The 13978-nt window shown below is 41.4% G+C and overlaps 1 protein-coding gene across 5 annotated transcripts in view; it reads left to right on the forward strand.

Moving 5' to 3' along the window:
• Positions 1 to 13978, forward strand: part of dop1b (DOP1 leucine zipper like protein B) — a 143056-nt gene that overhangs the window by 66422 nt on the left and 62656 nt on the right. For all 5 annotated transcript variants that reach the window (XM_060833767.1, XM_060833771.1, XM_060833769.1 and 2 more), the window contains exons 13-17: positions 2699 to 2920; positions 4387 to 5020; positions 6753 to 7024; positions 9410 to 9562; positions 12564 to 12664. In XM_060833767.1, coding sequence (XP_060689750.1) covers positions 2699 to 2920; positions 4387 to 5020; positions 6753 to 7024; positions 9410 to 9562; positions 12564 to 12664 — 1382 coding nt within the window. The remainder of the gene's footprint in view (positions 1 to 2698; positions 2921 to 4386; positions 5021 to 6752; positions 7025 to 9409; positions 9563 to 12563; positions 12665 to 13978) is intronic.

Below are 13978 nucleotides of genomic sequence, written 5' to 3' on the forward strand. Positions count from 1 at the left end.
AACACTATGTCCCTTGGTTCTGGAAAATATTTCTCTCCGCATCCAACCTGTCAGTTCCTCTCATGATCTTACTGAAACATAGAAGATCCCCTTTCACTGTTTTAAAATCCAGTAGATTCAGGCCCAACTTTCCCATTTAAGACAACCCCATTCAGCCCAGGCCTCAGTGAGTTAACCTTCTCAAGTGCAATTATTGTCTCCTTTAAGCAGACCAAAGCTGTATGCAGTGCTCGATGTGGACTCATCAATGCTCTCTATAACTAGCAAAACTTCCCTACTATTCTTCTCCATTCCCCTGGAATAAATGACAGTGGAAACAATGCATTTCTACTAACTTGAAGCACCTGCATACTAACTTCTGTGATTTGTGCATGAGGTCCTAGGTCTATCCATTCCACAAACACCTGTAGAGTCTTTCTTTTCAAATACTATGTTGCCTTTCTGTTCCTCAAGTTCACATGATCACTTAATTGGTCTACCAACATTTTGCCCACTCATTTAACTTATCTAAATTCCTTTCAATAGACTCTGTGCATCGTCTTCTCAACTTGCATTTCTAATCATCTTTATGCATTTGGCATATTTAGCTTCCACACTTTCAGATCTTTCATCCAAGTTATTTTAATACTGATTTAAGTAGTTGAAGCATTAACACTGATACCTAAGGCTCCACTAACGTCTTACCAACCCAAAAATGACCTATTTATCCCTACTGTCTATTACCAGCCTCATCCTTGATCCATGTTAATATTTCCCCACGCACTGAGTAGTTTTTGGGTAGTAACATTTTGATGTCTTTGCGAGTTTCTCCTACTCAGCAGCTGAGATGTGGCATTATAATAGTATTGCTAGTATAGGCGGGGAGAAATAACACTGGGGAGGAGGGCATGTTTCCCAAACCCTGAAGGGAGAATGTTATTTAGGGTAAATGATGTCAGTGAAGAAATAATTAAAAAGAAAATGGATACCAAGCTCAGTAAAGGGATATGATTAAATGATAGCTAAGAGAAATAAAAATCTGTCAGTGAATAAAGAATTCTAGGCATACCGCTAAACAGATTATATTCATGTAATTTTCGACATATCATTCCCACATGACCTTGACTAATGCCCTCTTTTATATTAATCAGAATGTGTCCTTTGTAATATATACAGTTAATTAAATACAGTGTTTCTCTCCTTACAATGTCTTTACACAGTTATTTTGATGTTTTGATGTCTGGATCATATTTCAATGATTGCAGTTCTTGGGCCAATAATTGTCTAAAAGAAAAAGTATAAGTTTGGCTAAAAACAAAATTGAAGAATTGTGCAGGTCTTTCATGGTTCTTGGATTTGGCATTATTGTATCTTTATTGTGATGGTCATGTTACTGTAGCTCTCAAAGGATGAGTGCAACATCACTGAGCTACTGAATGTTTCCTGGGTAATTGTATATTCTACAAAGTAACTTAGATATTATTGAACTTCTCAACAAAATAATGATGGTAAACATCACCAAAACGCACATTCTTTGTATTTAACTGTTTATAGTAAACAAGTTAATTTGATGTGCCTTCTGTTTTATTTTTGGTTAATGCCAAAATCAGGTGAAGTATGATCATCTTTCTTTGTTCTTCACCTCCCATTTTGGAATTGTTTAGCCTTTCCTTGATGTGTCCTTCACTATGAAAATAAGCTTGAAGGAATTTTTCACAGGGAACAATCAGCTATACTTAGACAATGCAGCCAATTTTAAAAAAAAACTATTGTGCAAGTAATTCTTTGTTTCTGTTACTTTTGATTTCTTCCATGGATTTGTCTTCAGAAGGTATGACCAGTCTGTTCTCTTTTTGTGACTTGATTAATATGAAAGCATCCACAGTGGCAGTAATAACTCATGGAAGTGCTCAAATCTAGATGATGAGATGGGGGTTTGGGAAAACTTTTAGAATTGAACACTGCAGAAGAGGTCCTTTAGCCCATCAAGTCTGTGATGACCTATCTAGACTAACCTTAGCCAATAACCTTGAATGGGGTGAGATTTGAAATGCTTATCCAAGTACTTTTTAAAGGTTGAGTTTCCTGCCTCTGTTAGCCTTCCAGGCAGTACCCTGTGTATGGAGAAAAAACTTGCCTGAAATCCATTCTAAACCTCCTGACTTTCACCTTTTAAAGTCAATAATGAGCAAGCATGACTCCTTTTAGGTAAGGGAAATAGCTGCTTTCTCTTCATCCCTGTCCATGCCACACTCGATCTAGTATACTTCACTCTGGTCCCCTCTTCCACCTATTCTAAAGAAACATCCTGAGCCTCCTACATAGCTAAAATGTCCCACCCAGGCAACATCCTGGTGAATCTCTTCTGCACCCCAGCCAGTGCAAAATTGGTTTTTTTGAGGATCAAGACTCTTTTTAGTTCACGTTTGATATCATTCTTTTTCATATTCACATCATTCTGTAACTTTGTAAACTATGCATCTTCAGCAGCAGGTTAGATAGGAAAGAACACGGGGTGGAAAAAGCAGTCCCAATATTGAATCGTACAGTAATGTAGGTACTGTAAATATGTAGGATCTTTACTTGAATTAAATTTGGGGATAATAGAACATTGCTTCTGAACTATTGATGTAGTCTCTGTAGGGGAGCATGTCTTGTGGATTTTCATATTACCTAGAATGGATTACTTTTAATGACACCTATTCACTTTTGTCTTTAGGAGTTGTATTCTGAAATTCAGACGCAGTATCTTCCACAAATGCTGTGCCACATTGTTCAATGTTTGATGGAACACATGGAAAATTTGAGTCTTCAGGAGCTCACCAAGACCCTGAAGATGTGCTACAAGATACTCAGCAGAATTCAGTTGCCTGCAGCACTCATGGATGTTGAGGCGCAGAGTGAACAAGAAGCTGAGCTGGATCATGGGAGACCAGCTGAGGTGAGGTTGCAAGTGATGGAGAAGTTTGCTCACACAGGTCCACAGTCTGATCCCAGGTATCTGAAAGTGGGCTCCTCCCAGCCAGTGTGGATCTACAGGCCATACCCCATTGGTCTGTTTCCTTGAACAATGGACTGAAGACACAAAAATGTCCGTTAGGTTTGGTGCACTACTTCATGTCACAATGGAAGCAGGTATTACCATAATCTCAGACGTGGGCTGCTCTCTTTTTTATAAGACACTATTGGCAGTGAGGTGGGTGGGGGTTAACCTGAGGGCCACTGTGTCCATCAAGGGGTGAAGTTGAAAAGGTAGGACCTTCTTGGGGACCTCAGCTGACCCAGGAATTGAGTCTGCACTTTGTATCACACTATTGCAAAGCAGCCATGCAGCTGTGCTCATCATAACCATGGCAAAAATCACTACTTTGCTCTCTGTCTCCAGTTTTAACATCTGATTTAAATGATACTCTCTTTAACATGTAATAATTCTACCATAAACACACTCTGTGCGGTGTGGAGAGAACAAGCTCACTTCTTCAATTCTCAGTTTTGCATAGATTTCCCTGATTTCACCTGAGATTTTCAGCGAGTGGTCCTTTGGTGTTAGTATTCAAGAATTTAAGAAATTCCTCCTCTTGCAACAAAGCTTCCACAGTCCCCTTGTTCCTCCTCATCTCCTGCTTCCTCTTCTTCACTTCAAACACAATCATAGAATCATCATTTGCCGGTAAGCCTTCACAGTTTGACTCTTTAACCTCTTAGCACAGAAGCAGGCGAGAGATCTATTACACAACCTTTCTCCACACCAAGCCTTTTGTTAGTTGCATCTTTCTTTAACTTAACCTAAAAGAGCAGACATAGCGAAGTTGTCTAAAGCACCTGGAATGACCCTGGGATATCTGGAAGCACTACAGTCCAAAAGATTTGTGCAGGTTGGGTGGATTAGCCAAGGGAAAGCAGGGTCACTGGGATGGGTCTGGGTGGAATGCTGTTCGGAGAGTTGGTGTGGACTCAGAAGGTTTAATGGCCTGCTTCCACACGGTAGGGATTCTATGATCTTACTCTCAGTGAATGAAGTAACTTGAAGTATAGCCATTGTTGTAATGTGAAGAAATGTAAATTAAAATGCGCAATGCAACCTTCTCTTAGAGTGCAAAACCTGTTATTCTTCAGTACTTGGCATGCCTTTTTTTTGTGTTTTGTGCTGATAACCAGTGTTGCATTGAATTTTCAATGTAGATCAAAAATCTTATTTTCAATAATTCATTTAATTGTTTTCAAAATAGAATCCTATCCACCTCCAGATCCTTTCTGTGCTATTCCAAATATGTCTGTGCTAAATTTGGAGTGTATGCTACTGTAAAAGTGCTATTGCAGACGAGGCTCTGTAGAAATGAATGGTTCGCCAAAATACAAATCTGATCTAAAATATACAATCAATAATTATTAATGGTTAAATTTCAGAGTCCCATACGGGGGGAAATAACTGAAACAGTGTCTGATGCAGAGCATAGCCCAGAAGAGGGAGCAGATACAGTCTTCCCTTCATTGCGATCTGAGGACAGTGGAATTGGACTGAGTGCAGTGTTGTCCCAGGACAATAACCGCCGAATATATCCTGACCATGGCAGTGTGTGGAAGAGCAATGGATGCATTCAAGGGTCCGTGCAGAATATGCAGCAGCTCCTGGCACACTTCACGTTAAAATATATCTTCGGGACCAATTGTCAGATGCAGGGTGTGGTGGGGGAGGATGAGAAAATGGACACCAAAGGAGGAAAGAAGACCTGGGACAAAAAGCAGATTACCGTGCCTCAGTTCAAGCAAATGCTGTCTGATTTCTTCACTGTCCGCGTGTCGACATTAAAACCCAAGAAGCGGCAGCGAGGTTTCGTGCAGTTTGACGGTGAGAAGGGTGTGAAGGGCGAAGAGAATTGGGACGTGGACCACATGTTGCAGGAGGTGGATGAGGTGACCGAGGACTGCAGGCTGACATTTGCTGCCTGTTGCCAGCTTCTGCTGGAAAGTAGCAGCTTCCCCGTGTACCTGTCTTTCAAAGAGATTGAAAGCTTTTACTTGTCTGCATTCCAGGAAGTTGGTAAGCCAGCGTCTGTTTCCTTGTTGATGATTTTAGCCTTTTTGCATTTTCCATTTTCTGTTCCTCTTTCTCCTTTTCTAAACTTAATCCCCCCCCCACCCACCCAAACAACCACCTCCATGTCTCCAAACAGAGCACTTCTGAAAGTTTTTATTCCTGCAGAGATATGGTTCCAGGACACCAGTGTCCTAAGAAATCTATGATATTTTGGGCCTGAAATATTGTGTTGATCTATGCCCTGACCTTGTCCACACTTCCAGGAGTTGTCAGTAGTTTATGATTACATTGGGGACAGAAACTCCAATTTAATGTTTTTAAGAACTTTCTTGAAACCAATAAGCTGATAGTTGCAGTGGAGCCTGACCCCGGGAATGTTGGTTGTACAGTTCAGATGTGCTTCACACCAAGTGTTCTCTACTTTATGTACTTTATTGTTCTGTCCTTCCTTGGGGCTATTTGAACCTCACATTGGAGCTGACCTTAAATCTCACCATTGACACTGAACCAAGGAGAACTCTGTCCCAGTGGTACTGTGGTAATATTTTTGCAAGAGTCAGTTTGAACAAAGAATACAGGAGCAGGCTCTTCAGCCCACCTAGACTATGAGACACGTGATGTCTTTCAAACCAAAACCCTTTTGTTTCTATGTAGTCTGCAACCTTCTATTCCTTGCTTATTCATGTATCTGTCAAGATTCTCCTTAAATGTTGCTGTTGTGTACACCTCCATCACTACCTCCGACTGTGCACTCCAGGCACTTGGCATTCTCTGTGCAAAAAGAAACTTGCCTCTCACATCTCTTCATTTAAACTTCCTCCCTTTTATCTTAAACCCCGAATAATTGACATTTCTACGCTGGGGAAAAGCTCTATCCATGCCTCTCATAATGTTGTAAACCTATATCTGTGTCACCAGTGTCCTTCAATGTTCAAATGAAAACAAACTACACTTGTCCAATTTCTCCTCATAACTAATACACACCAAACCAGGCAACATCCTGGAAAACTGTTTCTGTACTCTGTCCAAAGCCTCCTCATCTTTTTGGTCTTGTGGCGATCAGAACTGTACACAATATTCCAAATGTGGCCTAACCAAGGTACTATAAAACTGCAACATGACTTGCCCATTTTTATACTCTGTGCCCCATCAGATGAAGACAAGTATGCTGTATGCCTTCTTGAAAATTTACCCACGTGTGTTGGCATTTTCAGGGAACTACGTCCGTCTAGATCCTGCTGTGTTGATGCTGCTAAGGGTTCTGCCATTTACTGTATACTTCCTCCTGCATTACATCTTGCAAAGTGCATCACCTGTCATTTCTCTGCCGAATTTTCCAACATATCTATATCTGCAGTATCCTCTGGCAATCCTCCTCGGTATCCAGTGCATCTCCAATCTTTGTGTCACGTGGAAACTTAGTAATCTAGCCACCAACGTTCTCCTCCATGTATTAAAATATCCATCTATTTATCTATCTATCTATCAGGGTCCCAGTACTGATCTCTGCAGAACACATTGGTCACAGATGTACAGTCAGAAAAACACCCTTTTGTCGCTACTCTGTCTATCAAACTCAGGCTTGCTATGTTCTTCCAGCCTCCTGCTTGTCTGTCTATCTTAACAGCTCATTGTGGATCCCCCATGTGACTTCACCTTTTGTATTAAGTAACGTTACGCCTCATGCTAACGGGATGTTTTTAAGTGCCTATCTGTCTCTGTTTGAATCCTTCAGGTGATGGGAATGGCTGTCTTCCTCTCTGGTTGAAGTCACTGATGACTCTGTCTTGCTGTATCAGTGATTGCCATATGCAAAATGTAGCAATTTCAACATTGCTGGAAATGATCGATCATTCTCACTCATTGGCGCTTGTCATTGAAGACAAAGTCAAGCGTTACAAAAGTTCTGAATACACAATGTTCCTGGGAAAGTTGCAGATGATGACAATACCACCCATCACACCAGCAACATTGAAGCTTATGGCTGAGAAGACAAATTTCTATCAGGTATGGTACTTGGTTGGTGTTATTTTAGACACGGGCTGCAGTGTTTACCTGTGACAAACCTATCACGCATGTCTTAGTTCTGCTATTTCCACTTATGTCATGAACTGTTTTTAACAGCTGCCCCTCCAAAACGTTGGGTTGTCGTTGGAAAGAATGCTAACATTGGAATAAAGATTAAGTATCTTCCATCAATGAGTGATTACTGGGAAACCATTTAAAACACCAAGCTAACAGTGTCACTGTTCAATTTTCAGAGTAGAAAAATAATTTAAAATAACCAACAAGTATAACTTTATTTTTATTATTCACGCTTGGAATATGCATGCAGCGGGCTGGCCATCATTTATTGCCCATCCCCAGTTGCTCTAGAGAAGGTGATGGTAAGCTGCCATGTTGAACTGCTGTAGTTTGTGTGCTGTCAGTTGACTTCAAGTGCCATTAGGGAGGGAATTCCAGGATTTTGACCCAACGGCAGTGAAAGAACAGCAATCTGTTTCCAAGTCAGGATGGTGACTGGCTTGGAGGGGAATTTACAGTTGGTGGTGTTCCCATATATCTGCTGCCCTTCTTCAAGATAGAAGTGGTCGTGGGTTTTGAACGATGTTTGGTGGATTTCTACAGTGCATCTTGTTCATAATATATGCTACTGCTACTGAGTGTTGGTGGTGGAGGGAGTGGATGTGGTGCCAGTCAAGCGCTCTGTTTTGTATGGTAAAAGTTTGTTCTTCATCATAGAATCTCGGTGTGGAAACAGGTCATTTGGCCCAACAAGTATTCTGAATAGCAAAGGTTTGGAGGGATATGTGCCCATTCCTGGCAAATGGGGCTAGATTAACTCTGGATATCTGGACGGCATGGACAAGTTGGACCAAAGGGTCTGTTTTTGTGCTGTACATCTCTATGACTCTAAGTCTGCACCGACTCTCCGAACAATACTCCACCCATACTCATCCCCCTACCCTATCCGTGTAACCCTGCATTTCCTATGGTTCATCTACTGAGCCTGCACATCCCAGGATTTAGCATTGCCAATCCACCTAACCTGCACGTCTTTGGTGTCAAGTTTCTTGAGTGTTGTTGGTTCTGCACCCATCGAGTTAAGTGGGGAGAATTCCATCATACTCCTGAATTATGCCTTTTAGATGATGGACAGGCTTAAGGGAGTCAGGAAGTGAGTTACTGACTGCAGTGTTTCTAGCTTCTGACCTGCTCTTGTACCTCTGTGTTTATATGGTAAATCTATTTGAGTTTCTGGTCAGTGGTAACCCTCGGGATGTTAATAGTGGGGGATTCAGTTGTGCTTAAACTGTTCAATTTCTGGATCAGTGGTGCTGGAAGAGCACAGCAGTTCAGGCAGCATCCAACGAGCAGCGAACTCAAGTGTCAAGGGGTGGTGGTTAGATTGTCTTTTATTGGAAATGGTTATTGTCTGGCATTTGTATTGGTGTTGTCAGGTGAAAATGTTACTTGCTGTATGTTAGCTCGGATGTTGCCCAGATCTTGTTGCATGGGAGTGTTTCTGTATCTGAGGAGTCATGAATGGTTCTGAAAATATTGCAATCATTGGTGAGCGTTCCCACTTCTGCCTTCATGATGGAGAGAAGTTCATTGGTGAAGCAGCTGAAGACAGTTGGGCTGAGGATACAGCTGCAGTATAAGCTTACCTTGTGAACTACCTGAGCCCCGGAGATGGAGGAGCTCAAAGCAGCTGAAGTAATAGTTGGGAGGGTGTGTAACAACATTGTGCCAGTGTTTGTGTATCAATGTGCCTTGTTCCCACACCACTGCCAATGAGCACTGTGTAAGGCTGCCAGTAGGTGGAGCAGTGACCTAGACCATACTTTCCCCTTCATTCCAGGGTGGCAGGCTGTGGGAATGTTTGTGGAGGCAACAAATCCTTTTTTTGTAATTAATAAAATCTGTATTGATAGTAATCCCTGGAATAATTATGCATGCACGGACAATTTTACCCATCACCCTTCATTAACAGCACTCCAAATGATGGAACTGCTTACCCTATAAACAATTCTGAATAACACGATCATCTGCAGGATACCTACCTTTCCCTCATGTGTTGTTTCAGCAAGTCACTGAGCATTACAGCATGGAAGCCCTTTCAATCCTCTGTGTTGCTCTCTTACTGATTATCCAGTTACTCCCATTGCTCTTTAGGATTTGAAACCTTAAAATGTCCAAATTATGTTTGTAAATGTAACCTCTCTTTTTCAAGGCCTGTTTTAAATGCTGCATAAATCTTGCAGAAAATGTTTTCTGACATCAAGACAATTGCAAGAAGACCATATTTGAAGCGATCTGTTACAGGGTAAATCTAGTGTTTTCTGTTTCCCCAATATATATTAAAATATGTTTACTTTTTTTAAACAGAGGGTTGCACATGTTCTCTGGAATCAGCTCAACAAGGAGAGCAGGGAGCATCACATTACTTCTGTTGAACTCTTCTATAAATTGCACTGCCTTGCTCCAACTGCTAATATTTGTGAGGATATTATCTGTCAGGCATTGCTTCACAAAAATAAAGTAAGTTTCTTTTTATGGACTCAGTCATTATTTTACAGTTTGTAAATGTAACGAATAAATAAAACCAAACTTCATTAGATCCTAATTAACAACGAAAAATGAGTCCCTTGGTTGTGAAGAACCCTTAGAAAATATGGTGTTGTTCATTTTTTCAATTTGTTTGTAGATTTACAACAGAATCTATTGTACTGTAATAAGATTGCTAAAGACAGAAGTTTTTTTGATAAAACTCAATTACATTTCTTTTTTTGTCTGTCTGATGTAGTGCCAAAGAGGTATAATGAACACTGAATGTGTAATTGTATCCCTAGTTTTATTTGTAATATTAAATCTTGTAACATTAAATGTCAAATTCACCAAGCAGTCATTTGAGAGAGGGAAAGCTGCACTTCTGGTCCCATATTATGTGAATTCACCTGCTCCTGTATTAAGCAGCGCAACATTAGATTATATATTTTGTTTTGAAGGGTTTTTTTTTTGCATATTGCAGTTACATTCCAATAAGGACTAGGAGCCCAAAGTGTTAAATAGCAGAAGCTTTATTATGGAGCTGTTTACAGGTAGCAAGATTTTAAGCTCTTTCCTACCCAAGATGGCCAGTGACATAATTATGTCACAGGATAAGACTCTCTGAGACAATCCACCATACTTAAACAAATATACAATAATTACTTTATACAGTTGCAAAATATTTCGTTCATCACTTTATCAGATACTGGTGAGCTCAGATTTTTAAAAATCTAAGTCTGACCCTGAAATTATGCTCGAAATTGCAACATACTAAGCTTACTGAACCATTCTTTGAAATCTTGAGCAACCTTCAACTCTCCCTCCCACTCTACTAAGGACGTGCTGGTCCTTGGCCGCCTTCCGATGCCTGGAGGAAGAACGCCTCATCTTCCACCACGGGACCCTCCAACCCATGCCATCAATGTGGATCTCACCAGTTTCCTCATTTCCCCTCCCCCCACCTTACCGTAGTTCCAATCTTTCAGCTCAGCACCGCCCTCATGACCTGTCCATTCTGTCCATCCTCCCACCTATCTGCAGCACTCTTCCCCTCCAACCTCTACCCCTACCTCCATCTACCTATTGCACTCTCAGCTACCTCTTCGCGCCCCCCCCCCCCATTTATCTCTCCACCCCTGAGGCTCCCAGCCTCATTCCTGATTAAGGGTTTTTGCCCAAAAGTCAGACTTTTTTTTTTATCCCTGCTGCTCTGATGCTGCCGGACCTGCTGTGCTTTTCCAGCACCACACTCTTGACCCCAGTTGTCTATACCTGACATATGCCACCTTTTTCTTGACTAGAATCTTAATATCTCTAGTCATCCAATATTCCCTACTCCTTCACGTTAACAGGAACACACTGTCTCTTAACTCTCATTACCTCATTGTTGAAAGCTTCCCATATGCTTGCTCTGTGAACAGTCTCCCCCAGTCAACCATTTTGAAAGTTACTGGCTAATACTATCAAACTTGGACTTCCTCCAATTTAGAACTTTCACTGACTCAATGTAACCATATCAGTCTGCAACATCCTTCTGTCCACTTCACAACGTACTTTCCTACCTGTCCTTGTTTTATCTGTCTTTGTTCCTCTTGTCTAAGTAATTGACATGAATTGTAAAAGATCGAGGTCTCTGAGACTGTGCTGATGACTTCCTGCCAATCAGACGAAGACTGATTTTATGCATACTGTCTGCTTTCTGCCAGCCAATCATCGATCATGTTAGTGTTACTCCCTACACAATGATCATCTCCTCTATCAAGTGGAACTCAAGGAATGTTGTCTGGAAATCCAAGCATTGTATGTTAGTGGGCTCCCCTTTATCCAAAGTGCACGTTACTCTTTTTAAAGAACTCCAATAAATTTGTTAAATGGGAATTCCTTTTCTCACTGCCATGCTGACTCTTCCTGATTACTTTTGGTTTTTTGAAGAAGCCAGCATTAACCACCTCAGTGATCAATGCTACCATCTTCTCCATGGCAGACCTCAAGCTCACTATCCCAATAGTTTGCTGTTTTCTGTTGTCTCTTTTCCCTCCTTTCTTGGATAGAAGAATTATATTTGCAACTTAGCAGTCTGGTGGAGCCTTTCCTGAATCTTGTGAATTTTGGAAAGTTAATTCCAAAGTATCTATGACATCGTATTGATCTCCTCTCTTCAGATCCTAGTGTAGAGCCCCTCAGGATCTGGGCCACAGCACCCTCCATTTTGCTCAGTACCACATTCATCACAGTTACAATTTCACCAATTGTCTCTCTCCCTCTACCTCCTGAATTCCAGCTATCGCTGCAGTGTTTCTGCATCCTCTGTAGAAGATAGAAGCAACATGTGTTTGTTTTGTCTGCCATTTGTTTATCTTGGCCCGGACAATCACAAAGGCTAACCTACCATCTATAGAATCCATCTACTAGGCCCACTGTCAAGGAAAGGCCGCCAGCATTCTTAAAGATCCATCCCACCCTGGCAATGTTTTTCTACAACCTCTACCATCGGGGAGAAGGTACAGAATCCTGAACACGTGTACCAGCCGGTTTTGAAACACAGTTTCTACCCTACTGTTGTTAGAATACTGAATGGACTCTCAAACTCTTAGCATTCACCTGTACCTGTGTTTTTGTTTTTGCTGCTGTTTACCTATTATTTACTATCTATGCTACTTCACTCCATAATCTGTCTGTATTGCTCACAAGACAAAGCTTTTCACTGTGCCAATCAATTCAATTCATGCTCATTCACTAGAGAGCCGACACTGATTTTGCTAATTATTTGCCCTTTTTAAGGAGTCAATTGCACTTATTGTTTTTAACCAATGCCAAAATCTTTGTTTCAACTGAACAGGTCATGAGTCCTGCTGAATACAAAATCATATTTCATTTTTGGAAACTGGTGATGCGGAGTTCTCAAATCCAAGTGTAATCCATACACCTTTTTTTCCTGTTATTGAGCAAAGTTAACCATCATCATTCACTTCTTCATTCTTCTCGCCCACAGGGAATCCAGTTGGAAGCACTCTTCAGGTTCTCCGTACTGTGGCATTTTACACGAGACATTCAAGGCAATAGAACGTCCTTCTGCAGTCGTTCGTTTGATAGGTAATTTCCTAATCTAGAAAGAAAGTTTTCCTCCTTGAAGACGAAATGTTCTTGTGGGAATTGTCGGGTGGGCTGGACAGATGGCTGGCAGCTCTGTGCCAACATGCAGGAAAGGTAAAAGAAGACTCCACTGACCATGAGTTGCACTGGGGAGTGCAGCTGATTCTGATAGTGTGAGGCTTGCGCTTGGATGATTGGCCACACAGTCCATCGCTTCTCATTAGCAAGCTCTACCGGAAGAGGAATACCTGAAGCGTGGTCATACTTCTTTAACCTGGCAACAGTCATTGGGTGAGACTGATGGTAGGATGGTCTAGTAAGCCCTTCCATTGTTAAAAACATGCCAGAGGATATGGGCATCATGGTTGGGCCAATATATACTGTCCATGCTGAATTACCCTGGAGGAGTTGGCTGCTCAAACTGCAACAGTCTATTTGATGTAGTTATGTCCAAGATGTTTTTAAGAAGAGAGTTCAAGAACTTTGACCCAGTGGCCATGAAGGAATGGCGATATAGTTCTGAGTAAGTTTGGTGGGGGCTTAAAGTTTGTGCACCTATGCAGCTGAGATCTTCGAGAGATTGGGAAAAGTAGCGTAAAGCTATGTTTTCCCAAATGTTGCAGTTTGTGCTGAAGGCAACTGAACATAGCCTAACCACTTTGCTCCAGTACAAGAGCAAACAAATGAGGTTGCATTCACAGCGTCTGGGGCTTAAGTCTTGACTCAAGGCCTGCTTTTCACCACATCAAAAGCGTGTAGGGGTGGCCTGGAGTCTCTGAAGAATAGCCCGGGCTAGATACATACCCGCTGACCAAATTAAAATTTAAAAAGTCTTTTAAGGGGGATATTTTTTTCCTCCAGGGGGAGAAAAGGAGATGTGAAGCAGCCCGTTTAGCTAAACGACTGGTTCCTCTTCCATCGATGGACTTTTTCCCCACTTCCCTGCAAACTTATTCCTATCCAGCAGAACCATCCCACACTTACCTGTTAACTCTTGCTTCATGGAGCGTTTTTAAAAATCTCAAAATTTACTTGACCACATTGTTAAATATTTTAATTGTGTTTTTAATATTTAATGTCCCATAATATTTGCGAGAGTAAGAACTTGCATCTATGTGATTTAAAGCAGACTGTTGGAAAACCTCAGCAAGTCGGGCAGCATCCGTGGAGAGAGAAACCCTTAGCCTACAGAGTCAAGCAACACAGAAACAGACCCTTTGGTCCATCCACGCCAACCAAGTTTACCAAACTAAACTAATCCCATTTGCCTGCATTTATCCAATGTCCCTCAATCTTTCCTGTCCATCCACTTGT

This window comes from Hemiscyllium ocellatum, chromosome 12, assembly GCF_020745735.1.
Source record: "Hemiscyllium ocellatum isolate sHemOce1 chromosome 12, sHemOce1.pat.X.cur, whole genome shotgun sequence".
In the NCBI taxonomy this organism is placed as follows: domain Eukaryota; kingdom Metazoa; phylum Chordata; class Chondrichthyes; order Orectolobiformes; family Hemiscylliidae; genus Hemiscyllium; species Hemiscyllium ocellatum.